Raw genomic sequence first — 26,448 nt, 5'->3', positions numbered from 1 at the left:
AATGTTAATTGTTTCTATTTGCGTGGCAATTTGCGGGCAAGCCACATATAGTTTATTTGATATTCATGTGTCCCAAGGTAATAACTTTCGTCTCCTCAAGGGTCGAACAGTTACACTGTAAGGCGTTGAGTTGGCGCTGTATGTCTTGTGCAAATGCAGTCAATGTGATGCCTCTCTCCCTGTCTGCGGAGAATCAAAGTGCGGGCATCATTTTCAAACAAACAGGACCTGGATTCGTCCAAAAACACTATCTGCTCCCATTGCTGTTCCCAGTGACGTCGTTCCGTACACCATTGCAGTCTAGCATGTTTATGCACATTAGTCAAAGGTAGGCGGAGAAGTGGGCGACGCGTCGGTAACCCAGACCGTAATAAACGGTGACGGAGTGTTAGTGTACGATGTGTTCCACCGTTCCACTGTTGCGCCAGAACCGAGGAGGACGGAGATCTGTCCTACAATGCTATTCGTATGAGGTGTCGATCTTCTCTGGGGGTGGTCTGGGTGGTGAGACCAGACTCATCCCGTCGTGTTCTACGGCCTTCTGTGAACCATTCTGTACACACCCGTTGCACTGCCGACACACTTCAGCCCACACGAACAGCAATTTCCCGGACGGGTGCATCACGTTCCCTCATGCCAATAATGCGTCCTCCTTCAAACTCACTCATTTGACGGTACGGTTCTCGCATACGTCTGCGCGTCATCCTGCACATCTGCTCAAGTCACACTGATCCATTACCTTCGGTTTATTACGACAACGAGAGCCGCAGGCACATTTTACTAGTCGGTGGTGGTGCGGCAATATATCGATGTGGATCTTAAATCTGAGGTTCGACGTGGTTCAAATGCTAATAATTTCTTCAGAACATACTAATTCACATGTCCTGTGAATATAAACTTCCTATCTCCAGTCTTTCCAGGTGTTGTGGTTTTTATGAACATGGTGTATTTCGTACTTTTATTGTTACCTTTATTTCAATACGGAAACATAAGATCAACTTGTTACAGGTGTAAACGACCACTCTTTCCCTTTCATAACACAAATAAAGCAAACGGAGAGTAATAGGGATATAGTAACTTCAGCAACATGAAGTGACGTTTAGAAAATGAAATACGGTAGGTAGGCTACAGTACATTGCACAAATGGAGACATACTGCATTATTAATTCCATTCTTTCCTTTTGAAGTAGGTTTTTCTTTATTGAGAGAGTACCTACACTTACGGCCAACGGTCTCTTTAGAGAATATATTCAAAGCGACTACCCTACATTTAGAAATGTTTGGATACTCACTGGATACTTTGCTGCACTAGATATCTAAAATCGAAACCGTTTATAGCAACATCCGTTTTAACGACGTATTGGATATAACGGTGAATAACGGTCCCGTCTAAATCCTGTATAAACACTGTATTTAAAATATCGGTTAGTACGACCTCGGTTATTACGACATATCCCGGGTATAACGACGTATTTTGATCACATTTATCCGCTATAACGTTCGATGTTGATTTTTATTTGTTACGTATTTGTGGATTATTGACAACAATCTAACGCTTATTTCAAATCAGTCTGTTAAATAGTCGAGCCAACCATCGCTATGAAGATCTCTCAAAAGAAAAGTAAAGTGTTTAGAAAAGTCACATACATATGGCAATTAGGAAATGGAGAAACAAATGCCAACATCGGAAAGGAGTTGTGTGTATCACAATTTCTACAATTTGGAAGGACAGACAGAAAATACATTTTCTTTTCTAAGAACATTCTTTAAAAATCAAGCGGATCAAACTATCCGAGCACAAAGACATTGAATAATCTTTGCTTGGATGGTTTAAGCAACAAACAAATGAAAGCCAATGAAATTCCTCGCAGTCACACTCCACTAATATTGTGCTGTTGTAAAACACAGTACTTAGGCTATTTCAGTTACCGATACTTTTTTTTTTTGAAGTTTTAACTTAATTCTGTTTATTAACCATGTAAGTGTGCGGTCTAAAATATACAAATATGACATTTTTTGCAAAATATAAAAAATCGGTTTGTACGACTATTGCCTTTAACGACCATTGATTGCTGATCCCTTTGGGGTTTCGATTGTGGAAAAATAATTGTGGTAAAGATAACCAATATTTTAGGGTTCAGAATGAAAAATAAAGCAGGGACAAATATTGGAAAAAGAAACCAATACCTTAGGGTTCAGAATAGTAGATGAGATGGATAGAGGAAACCACAGATATTACACATTTACTAAATGACTAAAGGACCCGTGCTTCTCCGCAGTATTCGTTATAAATAGGTCAGATACTCGTCTTGATATGCCTACTGTAGTCATATTGTTTTGCCTGCCCTTTTCAATGCTTTTTGAACATTTAATAAGAAGCGCTTTATGGTATGTCACAGTTCGTAGTCATGATTCATCCATTCTGACGTCATCATGCTCCCTGTTTGATAAAAATCTATCCTTATATTCGCTCTTTTAAGTCCGCCTCTGTGGTGTAGTGGCTAGTATGATTAGCTGCCACCCCCGGAGGCCCCTGTTCGAATTCCAGCTCTGCCACGAAATTTGAAAAGTGGTACGAGGGCTGTAACGGGGTCCACTCAGCCTCGGGAGGTCAAATAAGTAGAGGTGGGTTCGATTCCCACCTCAGCCATCCTAGAAGTGGTTTTCCGTGGTTTTCCACTTCTCCTACAGGCAAATGCCGGTATGGTACCTAACTTAAGGCACGGCCACCTACTTCCCTCTACTTTGTCTATCCCTTCCAATCTTTCCATCCCCCAGTATAGCAGGTGAGGCCGCCTGGGCGAGGTACTGGTCATTCTCCCCGGTTGTATGCCCGACCCAGAGTCAAGCTCCAGGACACTGACCTTGAGGCGGTATAGGTGGGATCCCTCGCTGAGTCCGAGGGAAAAGCCAACCCTGGAGGGTAAACATATTAAGAAGAAGAAGAAGAAGATATTCGCTCTTTTATCCTGCAGTTCTTGATGTAAAGATTGGTATTGTGTCGTGGAAAGCAACGGTATTTTTAATCGTAGATCTATATAGAACAGTTGTCTTGTGATCTCATAGGTTAGCCTCGATGGAGCGTTTTTCGTCAGACAGAGGACTTTCTTAATATACATGGCCTTCACTCTTTCCAGCGAAGCTAGGTTATCCTTTGACAGGTGTTTCTAGATAATATCTAGGGCGTTTCTCATGGGGACAGTTTGTACATAGACGTTTTTCTCTTAGCAACATTTAAGTTATTGGGAACGCTCTACCATCTGTTGAATATATTTGGAAGCTGGGGAAGATTAGAGAATCAAAGAGTATCTATCAGGGAATAGTATTTTTCCGTGATCAGAGGAAGTGTATACTCTCTGGCTTCGCAGGTAGTAATCAAAAATGGCTGCATGCAATGACATTACTAAGGATGAAAATCGTATATCAGTATATAAAGACCGGGCTAGCTGGCCGTGCGGTTAGGGGCGCGCAGCTGTGAGCTTGCATCCGGGAGATAATGGCTTCGAATCCCACTGTCGGCAGCCCTGAAGATGGTTTTCCGTGGTTTCCAATTTTCACACCAGGAAAATGCTGGGGCTGTACCTTAATTTAGGCCACGGCTGCTTCCTTCCCATTCCTAGCCCTTTCCTATCCCATCGTCGCCATAAAGACCTGTCTGTATAGGTGCGACGTAAAGCCACTAGAATTTTTTTTAAAAATTTAAGTGTGAGTCGCTTAGCAATCTGCTAATTGCAGAATGTATGCGGGTTAGGATAAGCCTTCGCCTGCAGTCACTGGAGTGATCATTTAATGATTTGATTTTTTGATTAATCAAAGTTAGCTGAACTTAGATACCTGTCAATGTCTCATGATTCACGGGCAGGTAATTCCGGAGACAATAAAACAAATAGGAAGCAGATCGGTCCGATAGAACAGACGGACGGATTTGCCGGAGCTGTTTTCAGTAAACTCTCTTAATATGTAGCATAGATTACAAGAGATAAAATAAAAGTTGTTGAACGAGACCTTAAAGAGACCCGATCTTATAATTTTGATATATAACATAGTTTTGAGACGCTATCGAAGTTTGTATAAATAATTAAATAACTTGAACCTACAAATTAATGAACGAAGTGCTTAATCCCGAGCCTGAAGGGTCACAGGTTAGCACGAGGTAGTTAACAAATTAAACTAGACTGAAGTCTATTAAAGTTAGAGAGCAGCTTAAAGCTGGGCGGAGATACACTACCTGGCAACCAAGCACAGGTTGAGTTTGATAAACTTGAACAAAGTTCATTTCCACTACCAATAAATACAATAAAAACGGCTGAGTGCCAAAATTAAATATAAAGTGAATCAAGTGCTAGTAAATAATTAGCAGAGCCCAGAAGTTAGTCAAAATGACTTTTGTACCTGGGTGTTTATATCTAAGTGACAAATAGAGACAAGCACGTTTCCGTACGTTTGGAAACGATAGGGTCAGTTTTTATTTTGCCTTTTATTGCATAATTCAGCTTCTGTTGCCTATTTGATAGGTAAGGTAGGTAAGGGTGTGTTCTGCCCGAAGGCAGGTCCGAACCTCCGCAGAGGTGTGTCTGAGCCGGAGTTTACGTACGGTAGGGTGGCCAGTTCCTTTTCACTCCTCCATTCCCTTACCCCCCACCAACAGCGCGTGGCAACCCATCCACTTCTCGACCACGCCCAATGTTGCTTAACTTCGGAGATCTCACGGGATCCGGTGTTTCAACACGGCTACGGCCGTTGGCTGTATGTTTGGTATTCAGCCCGAAGACTGGTTTGATCTTCTGCCGCTCCGTCAACAGCTGTCATAAATAGCCTAGGCGTCACTGAAGAGGTGTACTAGGGAAATGAGGAGTGAGGTAGTTTCCCGTTGCTTTCCTCACCGAGCCAGCCGTTGCTATTATATATCAGTCTGCCAAGCCCACTGAAATGCATGCACTAACCGACCCTATGAGTGATATTTTCACACCACTCATAACAGGGACCGGCTGCATAAGGAATGGTATTACTAGCATCACTCATACCTCAGTCACTTTCATATTGTCAAAGCCAAGGATGAGACAGAGACAGGTCAATGAAAGTAACAAATTTGATATAGCCCATACCAGAAGACATAGTGTACTATAAACACTACATCTCGCCAGCAAAGGCATTATTTGATAGAGTAATGCTTTTTTTTTTTTTTGCCTTCTTTTGAGTTGTTGTGGATATTTTCTTCTGTTATTTATTGCACCTATAGTGCTTAGAATTTAAAGAGTACATTGGAGAAATAAAAATGAATGGCCACAGCCTGTTTCCAGATATTCGACAGGATCAGGAATGGAATGGACCCCCCCCCATCTAGCGGCAAGGATAGGAATTGTGCCGACTGCCGAAGCCTGTCGCACTTCCCCTGGGGCAATGATTAATGAATGGCAGATGAAATGAAATGATAGTGGAGAGTGTTTCTGGAATGAAAGATGACAGTGAAAACCGGAGTGACCGGAGAAAAACCTGTCCCGCCTCCGCTTTGTCCAGCGCAAATCTCACATGGAGTGACCGGGATTGGAATCACGGAACCCGGCGGTGAGAGGCCGGTGTGCTGCCACCTGAGCCACGGAGGCTCAAAGGGTTTATTATATATTCAAATCAATCAATGGAAAGAAAATAAAATAACATTTCAATGCACTGTGTTAATAATAAAGAAAACAGTTTTATTTTAACTTAATAGATAAAAAATATTTACACAAACAGTGTTTTAATATTTTTAAAAATCTCTATTGAAAACTCACTCCATAAGCCAAATGGTAGAGCGGGCTGTCAGGTCCCGTTCCTGCTACGTGACATTAAGTGGTGGTGGTGGTGATTATTGTTTTAAGAGGAAGAGCAACTTGGTAACCATCTTGTATTAACACTAATCAGAAGGAAAATGAAGGAGATCCGACATTTTGAAAAATGAAGGTATCGATCAAAGAAAGAGAAGAGCCACGAAGATCGTGAAAGTGATAAACTCCCTAAACCTCGAAAACAATACCGTCGGGGCCGGAACAAAACAGGAGTATACCAAGGGAGTTGGGTATGACAGATAAGAGCGAGAAACCTGACACAAGTAAGTGGAAACAATGCCAGACTCAGCTATGGGAACCGTGGTCGCCAACCCACACTCCCAAGTTGAGAGCCATTGGTCCCCCTGCTAGTCACCAGTTACGACAGGCAAGGGATATCGTTGATGTTATTCTATCATCCCCACCCACAGGAGGACGAAAGATTTAGTAAAATGGGATGCAAGTGTGCATTACGTAGCTTACATTAAAGCATATGACGTTTATTTCATTCCGTGCAGAGTCGATAGTTACTTCTGAAATAAGTAATTAAATAAATTCAAAATATAATACAATTATAATTATTCAGACGGTTAAGGCGCTGGCCTCCTAACCCCAACTTGACAGGTTCGATCCTGGCTCAGTCCGGTGGTATTTGAAGGTGCTCAAATACGACAGCCTCCTGTCGGTAGATTTACTGGCACGTAAAAGAACTCCTGCGGGACTAAATTCCGGAAACTCGGCGTCTCCGAAAACCGTCAAAAAGTAGTTAGTGGGACGTAAAAACAAAAAATTATTTCAAAAACTAAGTTAAGAAGGAAACCATAATTTTAATTCATCGATTGTAAATGTTGAAACATTAGCTCTTCAGGCATTTTCTATTGTGAAACACCAGAGTTTCGCCCCAGTGTAGCAGTGGGCTCATAAGTTGGATTGCTACATCCTTCCAAGATGCTGGCGGCTAGGGCGCCGTTGAGACGCCGCTGCAAGCCTCTTATGGAGGACAATGCGCTTTCATAAATGCCTCCCTTTGGCCTTTACATCAAAAACTAAGTTTCCAATAGGAAGCCATAATTTAATTTAATAACATTATTGTTGAATTGTACCTGGTTGTTCGATCCTCGCGCGGGACTTCCAAGCCACGTTGGGATTGCGGGAAATGAACTTGTGCATCAAGCTGGAAAAGAAGCAATACTTTTACCACCTCGAACTGTGAACGTACCTGCTATGGATATTTGTTCTTAGCTACGTCGAACTATCTTTTGCGTCTTTGGAATCGGGGTGGCTAGCTATCCGAACTCCCAACGAGCTGAGAGAAATTAAGAAAACTGTTTTGTGGCGGTCCTCTTTCCGGCCTTCACGGAGAGAGACCTTGGTTTTTTGTAGATTGAGGAGGGTTGACCCCTCCCCCCTAGTGTGTTCCTGTGGTGCCGAATTCACCGTGAACCACATCCTCACAGAGTGCGCCTATCTCTCTGCGCTAACTCGGAACCTCGGCCTGCAGGAGACACTCGAACTCATACCAGCCGATGACGAGAACGCTGCTGATCTCATCTTTCGCTTGATGTGTGGGCGTGGGATAATCATTTCTAATTTCCAGTCAATTTTTCGGCTTAATAAAAACGCGTTTATTTCATTTTTTTACTCATTTTAAATTTCCTCCCTTGAACACACAGTTTTGTCCGCCTCTGTGGTGTAGTGGTTAGCGTGATTAGCTGCCACCCCCGGAGGCCCGGGTTCGATTCCCGGCTCTGCCACGAAATTTGAAAAGTGGTACGAGGGCTGGAACGGGGTCCACTCAGCCTCGGGAGATCAACTGAGTAGAGGTGGGTTCGATTCCCACCTCAGCCATCCTGGAAGTGGTTTTCCGTGGTTTCCCACTTCTCCTCCAGGCGAATGCCGGGATGGTACCTAACTTAAGGCCACGGCCGTTTCCTTCCCTCTTCCTTGCCTATCCCTTCCACTCTTCCCATCCCTCCACAAGGCCGCCTGGGCGAGGTTCTGGTCATACTCCCCAGTTGTATCCCCCGACCAAGAGTCTGAAGCTCCAGGACACTGCCCTTGAGGCGGTAGAGGTGGGATCCCTCGCTAAGTCCGAGGGAAAAACCGAACCTGGAGGGTAAACAGATGATGATGATGATGATGATGAATACATAGTTTTAATTTTATTTTTGTTTCCTCTTCATTTTAGTGATGGGATGATCGAATACAAAATAATCGCTTATTCGATTCTTAAAAGTATTCGATTATGCCATTACTACAACTGAATAAGTTGAAACTCATTCTATTATTGATTCGATTATTTAAATAATCGGATGGAGGTTATTCGAACATTAAAGGTATTCGATTATGCCATTACTACAACTGAATGATATTTGAAACTCATTGGGTTTATCGATTCGATTATTACAAGTATTCGATTATCCCATTGCTACAACTGAATGATATTTGAAACTCGTTCCATTATTGATTCGATTATTTAAATAATCGGATTAGAGATTATTCGAATATTAAAAGTGTTCGATTACGCCATCACTACCGGTACCTAATTTGTTCAGAAAGGATCATTTCCTACTTGTACTTCCTCTTCAAACAAAAATCACACCCCCAAGCCACTTTGCTCCGCAGACTTATTTCAAACACAAGGGACTGGAGGCAACTCTACTCCATCATGTCCCTGCCCTACTACATACACCCACTGTTTTAAAATACAAGACCTTGTATCCGCGAATCCAGCTGTTCACAACGATCAACCTGCTACGTCTAGCTATATTTATTATTTTGGATATATTCCAATATAGCTAAGTGTACTCTGTAGTGAATCCATTTGCTCCCAGATCCGGACTGAATAAATCACAAATCTATTCAAACGCTTGAATCCTTAAATGCATACTTCTAATGAAACACGAAATGTTGTTCATTATCTGAATATTTAAGAAACCCTGAATAAGAATGTAATACTACTGTCATTACATATAGGATGTAAGAGTAAAGCAAGTTGGTGGACGAGCCAAAAGTAAGGGATGAGCGCGCCAATAGCATGAAATACACAAAATAGGCTTGTGCACGGTTTTAAGACAAAAGTAGGGTAGCTAGAATTGTCCGACGTATTTTTTACGTGTCAAGGAGAGGAAAGAATGTGTGCAACGTATTCCAACAGGATGAATGTAAAGAAAACAATTACCGGGTGAGTTGGCCGTGCGGTTAGGGGCGCGCAGCTGTAAGCTTGCATCCGGGAGATAGTGAGTTCGAGCCCCAGTGTCGGCCTATCTGTGTCGGTCCGACGTAAAACATGTTGCAAGCAAATAAAAAATACGCCTAAGACCATTACTTCGGCTGAGGTTTTATCTCCAAATTATTTATTATTATTATTATTATTATTATTATTATTATTATTATTATTATTATTATTATTATTATTATTATTAATACTACTACTAACAACTCTAGTTTTCGTAAGGGACACTGAGGGTGAGTTTTTTTAATTCCTTTAGTAATTATCCGATTTTAATGTATTTTGGTATGCGGCATGTGTGTCATTATTAGGTAATGAATTTTAAGGTGGAAAGTGTGGTCAGAAAGGAGGAAAAGAAGGTTCTGAAACCACGTTATTTACCGGGTTCTAATAATTAATAAACTTGTTATATTGGACTGCACGCATTTCAGTGTTTTCGACAGTAAGTCACTGGCGCTTTGAACTCAGTAGATTCTCATATATAGAGAAAGAAACTCCGCTCGAAATCTGTAGCAACCAATGAAGCATATCTTTTCTACATTCGTAAATGGAGTTCTGTCAAAGATGCAAAAGATTCCCAAGTTGGATTGTTCTTGAAATTTAATTCGAATTTGTCTTTAGCAAATCCATCGAGGTTCTCCATAACACTCACCAACTTCTTCCAAACTCTGAATCATATCAGGCAAATACTTGTAGCTATGCACTACAAAAACTTCTAACTCTAGATCTTTGTTGTTAACTAACTGTTGCTTGATGGCTTCTGCGTAAGTGGAGTCTAGAGCACTTACGAAGCATTTGATTTTATCAAAATTTTCGCCCAAGAAAAAAGATTGTCTAATCTTTTAAAAACGCAGATAAAATTGGGGGGAAAAGTGCTGAAGCATGAAACAGAAGCGAAAAGGTGGCAACACGCAGTAACATTACTAACAAGGTGCAACAAATTATGTTTATTTTGCTTCATTTCATATATTGACTTACCGGTATGGAAACAGCTATATTTTTGCAAAGGTGTTGAATCCTTTCATTGTACACCATACTTCAAAGTTTTATCCTCCTGCCTTTAATAGCTTCTGAGATATTGATGAAACATTACATATTAGGCCCCTTTTGAAAATTCTCCTTGCCCAAAACTAAGAAAGTCAGCACAATTATAACATTATTTTCTGATGTCTTGTTCCTGTACAAGTTAATGTAAGCATTCAACTTAACAGCCCTCTATTACTTACGCTGATGCATTAAGTTGACTGATACAATTCCTTTTCCTCTGTGAACTCCGTGTGTGCAACAAAAAAAATAGAACATTCAACAAAGAACATACAAAATAATTCAGAGGTCATTTGCACTAAAAATGGTGCACAAGGAACACATTTTGTATTTAAAAATAGGAATAGGAGAAAAATGTGTTTTAAAGAAAACAAACATTTTTTTACACTTTGTCAGTTTACATTAATAACTACAACTGTCCTGCACCATAAGTGACACCTTCCATATTCTTTACAGCCTCCTTTTTCAGGTTTTGATCCTTTGTCTTTTCCACTTTGAGAGGCTGTCCGGGCACTTCCTTAAATCCTGCGACTGACACGTCTCGTCACTTTCTTGTCTTACATGAGGGACTTCTGCTGAGGACCTGAGTTATGTTTCAGCAGTGCATCCCATATTAAATTCTGCTACAGCATTGCAAACACCAATACTCAGTGATGTGAACATCTCTTTGGGACATTTCTGCCTGAATCGATTTGAAATATATTACTGTTCTATTTTAGTATTTATATTCACCGCGTAGAACTACTAGTAACAGTTCTTATCATTGTCACTAGATTGGAGCCCAGTTCAGTCTCCAGGCACGTGGGGGGAAATACCCTTGATTTAATTAACTTGAAAATTGGAAAAAGTACTCTCACTAGACAAATCTGTTGGAAGATGGCGTTTGAAGCTCCACGCGCCTGCGATAGACAGTTACAAAAGGCGAAGTGTGGAAAAAATATCGCTAATCGTTCCGCAAAGTTCAGAGGTATATTTATGAAGAAAAGTCAGAAAAACTTGACATTAGTCGCTGGGCTTGGTCTCCACTGATTCTGGTGCTGTTTGAAGGTGCTCAAATATGTTACGATCTCCTCTACATGCTACGTATATCTCCTTCATTCGCATGCTGCTTTTTCTTTTTACCGCTGCTTCACTGCTCTCCTCACCTGTCTTGTGCTACTCCGCTCAACACGTGTCCTGACGTCATCTTCTCCACGCATCGGCCTTCTCTTGCTGTGTGTGCTTGTGCTAACCTCTATTGGACACGTGATTATGACGTTCTTATTTCTGGAACATGCTGGCTTTCAACTCCTCTATTCTTCTCGACGCTTCTATACCGCTTTATACTCGTATTCTTGGGCTCCACCTCTCTTAATGTACTCTGCCTTTGTCTCGGAGTGGTGGAGTAACGAACAACTGTGCTACGTTTATATAATCATTACCATCTGAACTATAATTATTCAGGTTATTTGGTAAGCAAGACCTATCATAATGTTATTTTGACATTGACCTATGCTACTTTCTGCAATAATAAAACATCTTGAAGGGTAACAACACCCGGCGAAGAGAATCCTTTCCCCAGTTCGATCCCTACTTCCATTCCATTTTCCTTTCTTTCTGCACTTTTTAATTTTAGGTTGCTTCCTTTCATTGGACATTTATCACTCTTTATTGTACAATTAATGCTTATTCATACAATTCTTGATGTCTTTCTGACGTTCTATATTGTAAATTGGCTTATTTCCTTGTCTTCTGAGGTTTCCTGTATATATTTTATTGTCTAGCAAACTCTTGTCTGGGATTTACTATATTGTTGAGAAGTGTTTAATTATTTATTCATCTTTAAATATATGTTATTTACTTTATTAACGTTTCGTTTTCTCTTGACCTAGTTCCTTCTCACTGCGCATTTCTCTCGTTATTGTTCTATTATTATTATTAGTGCTTCTTCTTCTACCACTTGCATCCTTAATCTATCTACCTACTACAACTATAAATTCTCATTACCCTACATACTACGACAGTAGGGTAACAAATACGCCAGTCTCGTAATGGCAGACTTACCAGCTTGTGAATAACTCCTACAGAACAAAATTCCGGCATCTGAAAACAGTACAAGTAGTTAGTGTTACATAAAAATAATATTACTATTTCATTTTATTTCAGAATCATTCTGCATCATTTACAGTTTGCCATGATCACAAAAAATACTCACTACAGGAAAAAATACAAATATGGTATGGAAGTAAATAGTTAGAAGACATAGAAGTAGATTAATATGTACTAAGCTTTTCAGGAAATGTGCTCGAAAGTTCCAGTGGTATTGTTCCTAAGTATAGAAGTAGAACCTCTGAGTGCAATTGAAAGTGATGTAATTAAGTCCTTGGTGAGGCTGAACGTCTTGAAGAGATCAGCACAGACTTTAGGAACATTGCATGTCGCTTCCGTCATTAGACCAGTGAGTCATGCTCTCCGGATTTTTTCTCAGAAATATTTAGTGGTAGGTTCGTATATACTGTTCTTGTCTGTGTCAGCTTCTTCAGGCTGGCTCTCGTGAACTTCTTCTTTGATTATGGGATCTATAATGTGTTCATGGGGAAAATGCGGCTGAAAGGCGAAGATATCCATCCGCCTATTGCTGCCATCGGTAGAGAGGCCGTGCAACTCCTCAAAAACGTTAAACCTTGGGGTTGGATGATCTGGCCGTATGAAAAGTTCACCGCGTGGACAGGCTCCCAGAACATGGGCGAGTGTTTCGAATTCCCTGCGACAGCGCCAACAGAGGTTGTCGCTCTGGGTCCTGCCTGGTGTACTGTGGCGAGCTGACACATTCGTGGTCATTTTAATGTCTTCTTTCCGTTCATTCCTCGTGTTCTCGGATCAATTTGTTGGTTGGAGTGTTTTGTCTGAACAAGAGCGCGCCTTTCATTTGTGGTCTTGCTTACTGCACTTCTCGAAAGGTTTTGAACTTAAATCATGGCGTACCTTGCACGTGTGAATTTGGCCCTTCCGGTCATCAATTTGTCAATTTCCGTTCAGCTAAGAATGAAATCTCGTCCGAAAGTCTCCTCGAAAACAAGAATGGTGGGTTTGATTTCAGTAAATCTTACACGGAATGAATATGGTGTGAGTGCACCTCCCATCTAAAGCACAGGCCTTTGAACTTTTGTGTTCGCGTGAAGCAAATCAGATTGAAGCTGTAATAATTCCTTAAGTGCGTCGTATATAAACTTTTGCGGAATTTAATTTGGGACTACTGTTTGAAAAGGATACAGTAAGCTAGAACACCGGAGGTATTCACGACTACGAATTTTTGATCCACCTATAAAAGAAATAATGATATGAGCAGTTCGAGGTTGTTGTTAAAGTGTTCCAGCACTTCAGTGCTAAAAATCCTGTAAAACTCGTAATATCCTTAATCATCCTGCCGTGCACCACTGAAACACACATTCACTCATTCTAATAATAATTGTATTGTTCTTACATCCCACAAACTATTTGCTGAAGGTTTTTGGAGACGCCGATGTGCCGGAATTTTGTCTCGCAGGAGTTCTTTTTACATGCCAGTAAATCTACCGACACAACGCTGAGCACCTTTAAATCCCACCTGACTGAGCCAGGATCGAACCTGCCAAGTTGGGCTCAGAAGGCCAGCGCCACAATCGTCTGAGCCACGCAGCCCGCCAATCACTTATTCTCAAACATTTCTATTCGTATTCATTTTCGCCAGAGACTCCGTGACTCAGGCGGTGGTTAAGGGCGCGCAGCTGAGAGCTTGCATCCGGGAGATAGTGGTTAGAACCCCACTGTCGGCAGCCCTGAAGATGGTTTTCCGTGCTTTCCCATTTTCACACCAGGCAGATGCTGGGGCTGTACTTTACTGAAGGCCACGGCCGCTTCCTTCCCATTCTTAGAACTTTCCTTCCCTATCGTCGTCATAAGACCTATCTCTTTCGGTGCGACGTAAAGCATATAGCAAAAAAATAAATTATTAAAAAGTACATCGCAATTAGGGGGAGCCTCTGTGGCTCAGGCGGCAGCCAGTCTGTGGATTTATATTGATTTTTGCAGTATACTGGTCATTTGTGGCAGTGATTACCGTAAATCTAGATTCTTATAAAAACTGTCGTCAAAGATAAAATTGAAATTGATCTAAATGTATCGTCTGTGATAGAATTTGTGAAAACTTAAATTTGGACATTTTATATATTGAAATTACACTTTAAAAAGATGATTATATCTTAGAAATATGATAGTCACTCAGAACCACCTCGTCATTCCTTGGTGTTACAGCGCACAGTGAACGCTTGCTCCAAGTTCTCCATGGCAAATCTCTGCCGCGTGTCCCGCAACACAACTCGATATTGTGAAAATGATCTTTCGTCATACGAGGTTAGTCTGGCATACTTGAAGAATGGTGTGTGACTAACATGCTTTCTGTGTCTTCCTGCTAACTCTCCCAAAATTTGTGATCTAAACGCATTATTTCAATACCCGTGTTTTCAAACTTAAATTTGAATTGTTCTTTCAGTATGGATAAAAGTTCCTAACAGGCTCAAGCGAGGGATTTTGTCATTTATCTCCTTAGAGGGACTGACGACAAACTCAGGTGAACTCATGTTTGAGTCCCGATTTAGAAAACAGTTCAGTAGAAGGCCACGACCGCTTTCTTCCCATTCCTAGAACTTTCCTACCCTATCGTCGTTATAAGACCTATCTGTGTCGGTGCAACGTAAAGCATATAGCAAAAAAATATATATTAGGAAATACATCGTAATTAGGGGGAGCCTCCGTGGCACAGGCGGCAGCGCGCCGGCCTCTCACAGCTGGGTTCCGTGGTTCAAATCCCGGTCACTCCATGTGAGATTTGTGCAAAGTGGAGGCGCGACAGCTTTTTCTTCGGATACTCTGGTTTTCCCTGTCATCTTTCATTCCAGCAACACTCTCCATTCTCATTTCATAGCATCTATCAGTCATTACTAAATCACCCTGACCCGGTCAATGACTGGAAAACAGGTTGTAGGTTTTCAATTCATTATCAATCCTGTTATTGTAAATTTTTAGGGTCTGGACGTATTCAGACACCTCATTCCTCCCCACTCCCACCTCGCAGTATGAGCGGTGGTGGTTGATAGTGTTAATGTTATATATTTTACGTCCCACTAACTTAACTACTTTTACGGTTTTCGGAGACGCCGAGGTGCCCGAATTTAGTCCCGTGGGCGTTCTTTTACATGCCAGTAAATCTACTGACACGAGGCTGACGTATTTGAGCACCTTCAAATACCACCGGACGGAGCTTGGATCGAACCTCCCAAGTTAGGGTGAGAAGGCCAGTGCTTCAACCGTCTGAGCCACTCAGTCCAGCGGTTGATAGTGTCATATCTATTGCATGCGATTAGATGAACAGAGTGAGATGGCCGTGTGGTTAGTGGGTTCGAATCCCACCTTCGGCAGTCCTGAAGATGGTTTTCCGTGGTTTCCTCATTTTCACACCACGCAAATGCTGGGTCTGTACCTTAATTAAAGTCATGGCCACTACCTTCCCATCCTAGACCCTTCCTATCCTTCCGTCGCCGAGAACCTTCGAAATGTCAGTGCGAAATTAAACAAGTGGAAAAATGATTGGTTGCGGAGATCTGGACGCCGAGGGCCTCTCAGGGTGTATGCACCGGTGCGCTAAGCGGCGCAAGGCGCATAAGACTACTTGGCTAGGTTTATCAGAGAGCAGACCCCCACTCCTAGAGTTTGAGCAATAGCGCTGTCTCTCTCCCTACGCGTGTCTCGCTCGCTCGCTCGCTCCGCCTGACTCACCCTTCCTCACTTGCTCTGCACAGCTCCACCACCCGAGCAGAGTTGGGCCGAGCTTAGCCGAACTTAGTCGAGTCTCCCCGAGATATAACGCTGGTCCGAACATAGCCGAGTCGGACTCATGCACAGTGCACAGAACCTCTGCGCCTAGGTTTGCACGCGTCAGATTCTGATCGTTTGAGAGGCCACTGACAGTTGTAGCTTTGGACTATGAACTGAGGTTTTTATTTCGCTTTAAACGTGGGAACAAGGATTTTGAGCCTGTTTGCCTTTTTTTTGTTGACTTTTCGTGTGGGGTGGGGATATCGACCTATTGGTCTCCTTCTCACACCTTGGTTGTGAGGTACGGTAACCTTCTTCGCCGGGGCGTGGTTCATTGATGGGGCCGTCTCATTCCTAGTTTGGGTTTGTGTTACTTTAGTATTTAGGACCGTGGTGAACCACGTGCTTTGTTTTGTGGTCTAATGCACTGTTTGCAGTTGTGTGTTTTTGCTGAGTGACTGCTTGTTCGTCTGGGAAGTAACTGTTGTTTCCCCCCTCTCTCGGGACAAAGATACAATTATTATGCCTTTACACGGCATGACTCAAGCTATAAAGCCTTCTATCTGTCAAACCATATCTTATAATGTACACACATTTTAACATACACTGACTGACAGTGACAATGCAACACCAAGGAGGAGTGGTTCGAAAGGGATGAAAGTTGGGGAAAAAAACAGAGTCGGCACGGACGAATAATTGATGTTTATTTCAAACCGATATGCAGGTTACACAATGCGCACGGCATCGACTCAGTAGGATGTAGGACCACCGCGAGCGGCGATGCACGCAGAAACACGTCGAGGTACAGAGTCAATAAGAGTGCGGATGGTGTCCTGAGGGATGGTTCTCCATTCTCTGTCAACCATTTGCCACAGTTGGTCGTCCGTACGAGGCTGGGGCAGAGTTTGCAAACGGCGTCCAATGAGATCCCACACGTGTTCGATTGGTGAGAGATCCGGAGAGTACGCTGGCCACGGAAGCATCTGTACACCTCGTAGAGCCTGTTGGGAGATGCGAGCAGTGTGTGGGCGGGCATTATCCTGCTGAAACAGAGCATTGGGCAGCCCCTGAAGGTACGGGAGTGCCACCGGCCGCAGCACATGCTGCACGTAGCGGTGGGCATTTAACGTGCCTTGAATACGCACTAGAGGTGACGTGGAATCATACGCAATAGCGCCCCAAACCATGATGCCGCGTTGTCTAGCGGTAGGGCGCTCCACAGTTACTGCCGGATTTGACCATTCTCCACGCCGACGCCACACTCGTCTGCGGTGACTATCACTGACAGAACAGAAGCGTGACTCATCGGAGAACACGACGTTCCGCCATTCCCTCATCCAAGTCGCTCTAGCCCGGCACCATGCCAGGCGTGCACGTCTATGCTGTGGAGTCAATGGTAGTCTTCTGAGCGGACGCCGGGAGTGCAGGCCTCCTTCAACCAATCGACGGGAAATTGTTCTGGTCGATATTGGAACAGCCAGGGTGTCTTGCACATGCTGAAGAATGGCGGTTGACGTGGCGTGCGGGGCTGCCACCGCTTGGCGGTGGATGCGCCGATCCTCGCGTGCTGACGTCACTCGGGCTGCGCCTGGACCCCTCGCACGTGCCACATGTCCCTGCGCCAACCATCTTCGCCACAGGCGCTGCACCGTGGACACATCCCTATGGGTATCGGCTGCGATTTGACGAAGCGACCAACCTGCCCTTCTCAGCCCGATCACCATACCCCTCGTAAAGTCATCTGTCTGCTGGAAATGCCTCCGTTGACGGCGGCCTGGCATTCTTAGCTATACACGTGTCCTGTGGCACACGACAACACGTTCTACAATGACTGTCGGCTGAGAAATCACGGTACGAAGTGGGCCATTCGCGAACGCCGTGTCCCATTTATCGTTCGCTACGTGCGCACCACAGCGGCGCATTTCACATCATGAGCATACCTCAGTGACGTCAGTCTACCCTGCAATTGGCATAAAGTTCTGACCACTCCTTCTTGGTGTTGCATTTGCTCTGTCAGTCAGTGTATATTGCACGTAACTTATTAAACACACACAATAATACTAAACTTTACACATAGTTACAAAATACATTAAACGAAAGAAAAAGAAACGTGTAAAAATAACCCTGAATAAAGAAAATTGTTCTAAAGCATCACTAAAAACTAATTTAGTAAAGTTTACTGACACACGGAATGAAATAACAAAACAGGAAAACAGAATTCGTGTAATTACACTCAACTTGATCCGTCCAAGTGCCGCTGCCAACACCTGTTTTTAATTACCTGTACAGATAGGTAGAGCCCTACGCGGATATACAAACTAACATCCGCATCCGCAAATAGTTATCCGCGGATGTTATAAATATTTGGCTACAGTATATTACACCCAGGATATTGAAACGGATAGATCTGTTAACATAATACAATAGGCCTGACACCTGGCACAAGAACCCTTACAGTCACAGGTTTATGAGGGATTTTCTCTTGTGACAACTATCGACGTATTGAACTTTGTTCCTTCCTTCTATTAATTGCGGACAGGAGCCAGTTAGGCTGAGGTCAAATTTACGGCTTTATGGTCTCAATGCTCTATGTATCACCAATCCCCCACACCACTGTCAAGGGTCGCCCAACCACAAGCAAATGTAACAGTATACCTGAGTAATAATTGACGATGTGTGGCCTCCGGAGAGGCCCGGTGCAGGCTTTTGATTTGATTCCGTAGGCGACCTGCGCGTCGTGATGAGGATGAAATGATGATGAAGACGGCACATACACCCAGTCACCGTGCCAGGGGAATTAACCAATTATGTTTAAAATTCTCGACACTGCCGGGAATCGAACCCGGTACCCCTGTGACCAAAGGCCAGCACGCTAACCATGTAGCCATGGAGCCAGACTATACCTGAGTGAAAATCATTAACCATCATTATTTAGAAAGTATCAGCAAAATTATGCGCACTGGCATACTGTTTTTTATCCGCCAAGACATTAACTTCGCGGATATCCGCATCCGTGTAGGGCTCTACCGATATTATGGTGTCCTTTAGGTCATCGGGCAAGGAATTCCATATTCTAATTGTACTGACAATTTGTCACTCCTCATATAACAGCCTCCACCGTTGTTTATAATGCTTTAAACCGGATATTGTGTGGAAATAACTCCAATTAAAATGAATAAATTTCTACATTTAATTTCTAATTACAAGAAATATTGAAATTAATGATTTCCTAAAGTAGCAGTAAACCATAGGCCAGCTCTGGTTCGTAACATGCAAGCGGCATCAATTACAGCCTCTAAAATATTAAAGCCTGCCTCTGTGGTTTGGTGGTTAGTGTGATTAGCTGCCACCCCCGGAGGCCCGTGTTCAATTCCCGGCTCTGCCACAAAATATGAAAACTGGTACGGCGACTGGAACGGGGTCCACTCAGCCTCGTGAGGTCAACTGAGTAGAGCAGGGTTCGATTCCCACCTCAGCCATCCTCGAAATAGTTTTCCGTGGTTCCCCAGGTCTCCGCCGGGATGGTACTTAACTTAAGGCCACTGCCACTTTTTTCTCTCTACCTGGAGTAGTATAATACAGGGATTCTGGCGCCACCACCCCCACCGGTTCCCAGAGGCCACCTCCACCACCACAACAGCCAGAGGCCTCCCAGATGCCTCCTCCACCACCACCACAGCCAGAGGCCTCCCAGAGGTCTCCTCCACCACCCGCGGGAAATTTGAATTTGTAAACAAAGCCACGTGCTTTTTGACAGCTGTCATCGACAACAACGCATCGCTAACCTCAGTACTGCCATCTTGATGGGCCTAAACCTCAGTGGTACCAACTTAACCTAACTAGCGCGAGGTAAACAAAGCCACGTGTTTTTTGACAGCCACGTGCTTTTTGACAGACAACAACGCATCGCTATCCTCAGTACTACCATCTTGACGGGCCTAAACCTCAGTAGTACCAACTTAACCTAACTAGCGCATGGTAAACAAAGCCACGTGCTTTTTTGACAGCTGTCATCCGCCATCTTTTAACTACAGAGCACTGTGCTGCCCTCTTTATCGTAGTAGATGTAAAATTCGTCACCTGTCATCGGCAGTGCTGCCATCTTGGCGGGCCTAAACCTTAGTGCTACCAACTTAACCTCACTAGCGTGAGATAAACAAATCCACGTGCAGCTGACATCCGCCATCTTTAATCTATAGAGCACCGTGCTGCCCTCTTTAGCTAGATACCTGTGGTGGTAGACAATTCCACGTGACAGCAGTCATCTTTGAGCACCGTGCTGCCCTCTATGTGGTGGCGGCAAATTCTACATGCTCTTGTTTGGAAACAAACTCACGCGCTTTTTTGACAGCCGTCATCCGCCATCTTTAATCAACAGAGTACAGTGCTGCCCTCTTTAGCTAGATACCTTTGAAATGTGGTGGCGGTAAATTCCACGTGCTCTTGTTTGGAAACAAAGCCATGTGCTTTTTTGACAGCTGTCATCCGCCATCTTTAATCAACAGAGCACCGTGCTGCTATCATGCGGGCAATTTCATCAGCTGTCATCCGCCATCTTTAATCTACAGAACACCGTGCTGCCCTCTTTATAGCTACTAATTTAAGCACGTAGTAGCGGGCAATTTGAAAAGTTCTGTTAGCTATCATCCGCCATCTTTAATCAAGAGAGCACAGTGCTGCCCTCTTTAGCTAGATACCTTTGAAATGTGGCGGCGGCAAATTCTACATTCTCTTGTTTGGAAACAAACCTGTGCGCTGTCATCCACCATCTTTAAACCACAGAACACCGTGCTGCCCTCTTGCGTCAGCTGTCATCCGCCATCTTTAAACCATAGAGCACCGTGCCGCACTCTCGCGTCAGCTGTCATTCAAGGAATACCTTTGTTCTAAGAAGATATTACAAGAGAAGTGATTAAGAATATAATCGAACACGGTACTCGATACAACATATGATTAGAACATCGGTTGATGTGTTTACAACATATCTAGCGTATACCTTTGTTCTAAGAGAAAAAGTAAGACAAAAATTTTGAACAGCTTACGTAAGATACTGTAGCAACTCTTATAACTTCCTTTACTTTGCTAAGGCATAGCTTTATCGAACGCAATCTTGCACATATCGCGTACCTGCATGTTTATACTTGAACACATACTACTGTTCATAGTTCGATATTGTAGAACACTGCATTGCAAGACTAGAATCAAACACTTTTGAGGGAAAAAAAATTCTGTTCTCGACATACTTACCGAACTAGACGATAACATACTTACGAATTTAATCAACATCTTCTTTCTTGCTCTTATTCTTCTTCGAGAGGAAGGAGTAGGACGAGAAGGTAATACCTAATCTAAAATAAAAGAATATGCCAATTCTACATTATTTATTTACATCTTGTATGTACAAGTTTTATCTCGAATCGTTTTACCGTAGTGATGTTTGCGTACTTCTCGATGCAATTCTTGAATGTACAAGTTTAAACTTGCCGTACTACGCTCTCAGCGTACCTCTCCCTACAATATGTGCAGTGAATTGTGATGTAAGACAGCGTAACGTAAGTACACACCTCTAACATAATGTTTACACACACACATCTGCTTTATGTAATGTAGTACCGATCAATACTACTATGCCCCCAGGCTAGAGTGTTGGTAGAATTTGGAATGACAAACCGTTTGCAATCAACATTATTAAGGGCTACCTTACTAATTAAATGAGTGTACAACTGGTGCTTCTTGCTTCTAATGACAGACATTTGCTTATGCAAAACAGGTGGATTACTTTTAATGCAATTGTTATAGTTTTCAAAACTTAGCTGATTCTGAACGACATTCTTTTTAATCCCCTTCAATCTCTTTATTTGTAACTCATTTAAGAGTTTTATGCAATATGACTTGGATTTAGTACCTACAAATGAATCGATAATATTCCCAGCACATTCATCTTTCATTTTACCTAGAACCTTTTTGTTCACTAGCGGTAGATGATATTATTTACAGGTTAGTTACTTGTATCAAACCTACCCAAGTCTGGCTTTATATCATTGTAATAGTCATCAGTTTTGGTTTGATAAATAAACGAATCGATATCTGTGTAGAGCAATTGCGCATTATGCGCGTACTTCTTCATCATATAATCGTAATGGAATTCATACATGAGTGTTTTAGCCAATTCAAGTACTGCGAAGCCGACGTAGGTAGGTTTGTCATACTTAACCTTAACACGATTCATCTGTATAATAACTAAATTCTCATGTATGATGGTGCAGCTGTGGAAATTTGGTTTACTTATTAAATAGTTAGCACCATACCTTTTCTTAATATTCTCCCAGTTTGTAATCAATTTTACATCAACGCGTTTGTCAACATTTTCCATAGTCTTACCAAACACACTGTTATTCATGAGCTTGTAGAAATCTTTTTCAAACTCGTTAACCGCATTCGTTCTTAAATTATTGTTCAGATCGATATATGGCTTTAGCCACGGTGACTGATTAAATTCTAGTACGCGATGAATTTTGGATAACTTCAAACCATGCTGCAAACACTGTTTTAAATTTCGGTAATGAATGATATACTTAGATTTATCGCACAAATTAGCAATTAGCATTTTCGTCGTTGATGCGATGTACGGGGCTTCATATTTTCAGGGCAGAACGGTAGGTCATTATGAGAAGTGTGTAACTCTTTAGGATACTGTAAGTCAACTTCGAGGAAATAGCCTTTATCAGCTTCATCGCCTAGGGCGTGCAGCTGTAAAGCATCAATTTCTCACTGCGTTAGCCAGCGGAAACCACTCACCGGTAGATGCTGACTCATCGCCCACCCATACTGATTATTAGCATCGAGATAAACGATATACTGAGATTCCTGACTAGAATCGAAACTCGGCATGTACTTATTATTTGCCTTGGATAAACCGCCCGCTGCACTGACTTAGACCGCCTCGAATAGATGATTTTATAAAGTGCACCATATCAATATCAGTTAGCAGTTCCAAATTCACCTGCGTGTATTTTAACATCGCGTCCCAACTTAACCCAGGCGCAGTAAAATACTGACATGGGTCAAGGCTGTGGGTTTTCTTACAAAACATCGAAAATTTTCAAAAACATCAGCTAACAAAAGTACATCTGTCTTTAAATATAAATCGGAGTATTCACCTAGCGTTTGAATGTGGAACTGCTCCCAGATATGTTGTGCATGTAAATAGTCATCATCACTAATATCCGCTGAATTCAGCGAGCTGTAAAAGGATTGTTTCGATGGTAAGGCACGTTCTTCGAGGCGTTCTAAGCAGTCAAGATATTCATAACAGAAAACACCCTTACGCCGAAGTAAATTAAACTGCGCTTCTTCGGGAAAAACGCGTCAAATTTCCGTAAATTGTTCAGGCTGTAAATGACTAGAAAGTTTATCGAGGCTACTCGCCATAAAGCGAAACGAGTCAAGGAATCTCAGTTTTATAGAATGCTCAGCATCTACTTTTACAGACTTTGCAAACGCAATGTACCGCTCTTTATTCTGAGGGATTATATCTACTTTTTCATCTGAAGCTCCAAATTGTGAAATGATGAAATGAGAGTCGTAACCAGATAAGTTATGAAAAATTACAGGGATAAATTTAGGAACTGTATACTTAAGATTACAGCTATAATGAGCGGCTCATCTGTAGAAACCAGTTAAATGATCATGATCAAAAACTTTCGGGTCATTTTCGGAAAATTCCCCATCACAAATGCTACACTTTGTAGCACGTTCATGATCATTTAACTGTATTTCGGTGAGTAGCTTCATAGGAATATTACTATTTAGAATACGACCAAGACGAACTGCATCACTTTCAAGTCTTTCTAAAAATACTTTAGCAGCATCATGTCCTCGATACAGCTCTAACTTGTTAAGCGTACTATCGTAACTACACTTGATGTAATACGCGAAGCTATACGGGACATGCATGTGCGTAGTATTAGTGAAAGAGTTGTCAGGATTAGGTAAGCATGTGTTGCATGGCGTGAGGATGGCTTCAAAGTCTGCATAAATCACGAACGGTACCCACATCTGCTTGTTAAAATTTGTAAATTTTAAAACATTATTGCCTGTAGTAGGTATCTCTGTACGTACATGATTGCAGTCATTCTTGGAATGCTTCGTTAACTGATCTTCAGTTCTAAAATACTGCAAGCATCCATCACATAGCCACTTTTTACACCTTTCTTTGGACAACTGACTACCAACAAGTCTACTCATATTTTTAATCCAGCAAAAGTGGCTATTCTCACTGTTTTCAATATAGAGTAAGTTAACATGAGTACTCTTCTTATGACATGTATAATACAGAGGACCTACTACAGACTTTTTCTCTACACCATACACATTAATGCTAATGTTATTTAGTTCCTCAAAGCGCTTAATATCCTTTATCTGCACAGGAAATTCTATACTATCGAAATTTAGTTGCGTTGAATAGTGTGGATACGATGATGTTCTGTTCGCTACATTCGATTTAGTAGGATTTAAAGCCGACATCACCGCCCATGCAAAACATGCTTCGTCATTGTTTTGGATGTTTACAAGAGCTTTTCTTTGCTGAATCCATGTCGGCAGCTCGATGTGCGAAGATCCACGCATAGGATTGTACTTATTGATGTTAACTTCTAGATACATTATTTCAACTAAAGCCCACCCTGATTCCTTTTCCTGAAATTCCTCGCTCTTAGTTGAAATAATGTTAGAGACATCCCTAAGTACATCACTAAAATTAGTCGACTTACTTATGACAAAATTCTTCGTATTAAATGATTTAATGTCCGTTATTTCGGATTCATCCGTGCTTTTAATGTACAAGGCGAAAAGTTCAAAATTAACTTTAAATAAACTATGATTAGACAAAAATTTAGCAAGAAGCTGTTGTACATCCGGTTGAACACAATTTAAAAAGTTTGAAGTGCTCTGAAACTTTTGACTGGTGCGAATTCGGTAACTTGCAATCCTACTTTTAAATGCTGTATTAATTTCCTCGATGTTTGCGTTACTACCACTTCTACACGCATTATTTTTATGCACATTACTCCGTAGGTGCCCCTGAAAATGCGAAGATGGTACATCGGTGTTACAGTGTTCGCAGTGAATAGTTTGAAGTTCATTTTTCCTAGTTTTTTTACTACTAGTACTTTCTACAGCTACATCAGTAGCTGCACGCTTTTCCCTACTACTACCTGAGGGCAAGTAGATATTTGATGTACCTCTACTAAGTGAGCCTGGTATTGCTCTACATTAGCGAAGTACAGCCCGACACATAAAGCGGATGTTATGCTAGGGTGTTTTACTTTTTTATGCCGCGTAAGGGCATCTACCCTCGTAAACGTCGTCTCACACTGCTCACAGGTGAACGTAGTAGACGCTTCTCCATGTTTCATTTTTAAATGTCGTGTAAGAGCATCTCGTCTTGTAAACGTTACATTGCATTCCTCACAGCAGGGGAACATCTAAAAAGAGAACAACCAATAGAGCTTAGGTGAAAGTTACGATGTTCGGAAGAAACCAAGTTTCAACGTATAGAGGTCAGACATGGCTGTGAGTTTGAAATTATAAGATTAACCTCGTCTATAGCATGAGGATTGAAGAGAACAACTATTTATGATTGGCTTAAAGTTAAGATGTTCGGAAGAAACCAAGTTTCAACGTATAGAGGTCGGACATTGCTATGAGTTTGAAATTATAAGATTATCCTCTTCTATGACATGCAGATTAAAGAAAATAACTATTTATAGACTAAAGTTACGATGTTTTAGAAGAAACCAAGTTTTAGCCTGTTGAAGACAGACATAGCTATGTGTGTGTTTGAAATTATAAATTTAACCCCGTCTATAGCATGAGGATTGAAGAGAACAACTATTTATGATTAGCTTAAAGTTACGATGTTCGGAAGAAACCAAGTTTCAACGAATAGAGGTCAGACATACCTTAAAATCTTCGCGCTGCAAACTGTTACTCGGATGAATAAAATGCGTGCGTTCAAGCCCGAAACTCGAATGATAATATTCTGGTCGTACCTAAAAGAAAAGAGCAAACATATATGAATGTAGTGTAGGGTACATCAGTTAGCCTAGCTATCTTTACAACTCAAAGTTCGAAAACATACCTTAAAAATGCACGTGCTGCAGACTGTTACTCAGATGAATAAAATGCGTACTTTCAAGCCTGTAACTCGAACGGTACCTAAAAGAAAAGAAAAGAACAAACATATATGAATGTAGATGTCTATTACCTAGCGTAGAAGTTGCTTTGCAAACAGTAACTAACAGTTCTAGCTTACCTTAAGATAAAGGCTGAAGAATAATATTCACAGCAGACAGTACTTAGACGGGAGATGTGTGCGTGATAAACGCATACAGAGAACTGTGAGCGCTTCACGCAGACTGCAGCGAGTCAATATGCTGCTTGTTACCAAGCGGATGTGAAAGTCGCTGACAACTGCAGTACAGTTGGAACTAAATGTTTATGCAACAAGAGCTCTCCTGAAGGTCTTACACTGAG

General features: G+C 42.0%; 1 protein-coding gene across 2 annotated transcripts in view; it reads left to right on the top strand.

Annotated features, from left to right (window-relative positions):
* Positions 1–26,448, top strand: part of LOC136872373 (uncharacterized) — a 619,604-nt gene that overhangs the window by 126,938 nt on the left and 466,218 nt on the right. Inside the window, exon 2 of one of the 2 annotated variants that reach the window (XM_067146184.2) lies at positions 14,353–14,451. The exons of the other annotated variant lie outside the window; for it this stretch is intronic. Within the exon in view, the coding sequence (XP_067002285.2) occupies positions 14,353–14,451 (99 nt within the window). The remainder of the gene's footprint in view (positions 1–14,352; positions 14,452–26,448) is intronic. 2 annotated transcript variants of the gene reach the window in all.

This window comes from Anabrus simplex, chromosome 4, assembly GCF_040414725.1.
Source record: "Anabrus simplex isolate iqAnaSimp1 chromosome 4, ASM4041472v1, whole genome shotgun sequence".
Taxonomy (NCBI): Eukaryota; Metazoa; Arthropoda; class Insecta; order Orthoptera; family Tettigoniidae; genus Anabrus; species Anabrus simplex.
Note: the sequence above shows the minus strand (reverse complement) of the source record. Positions and strands in the feature narration are given on the sequence as shown.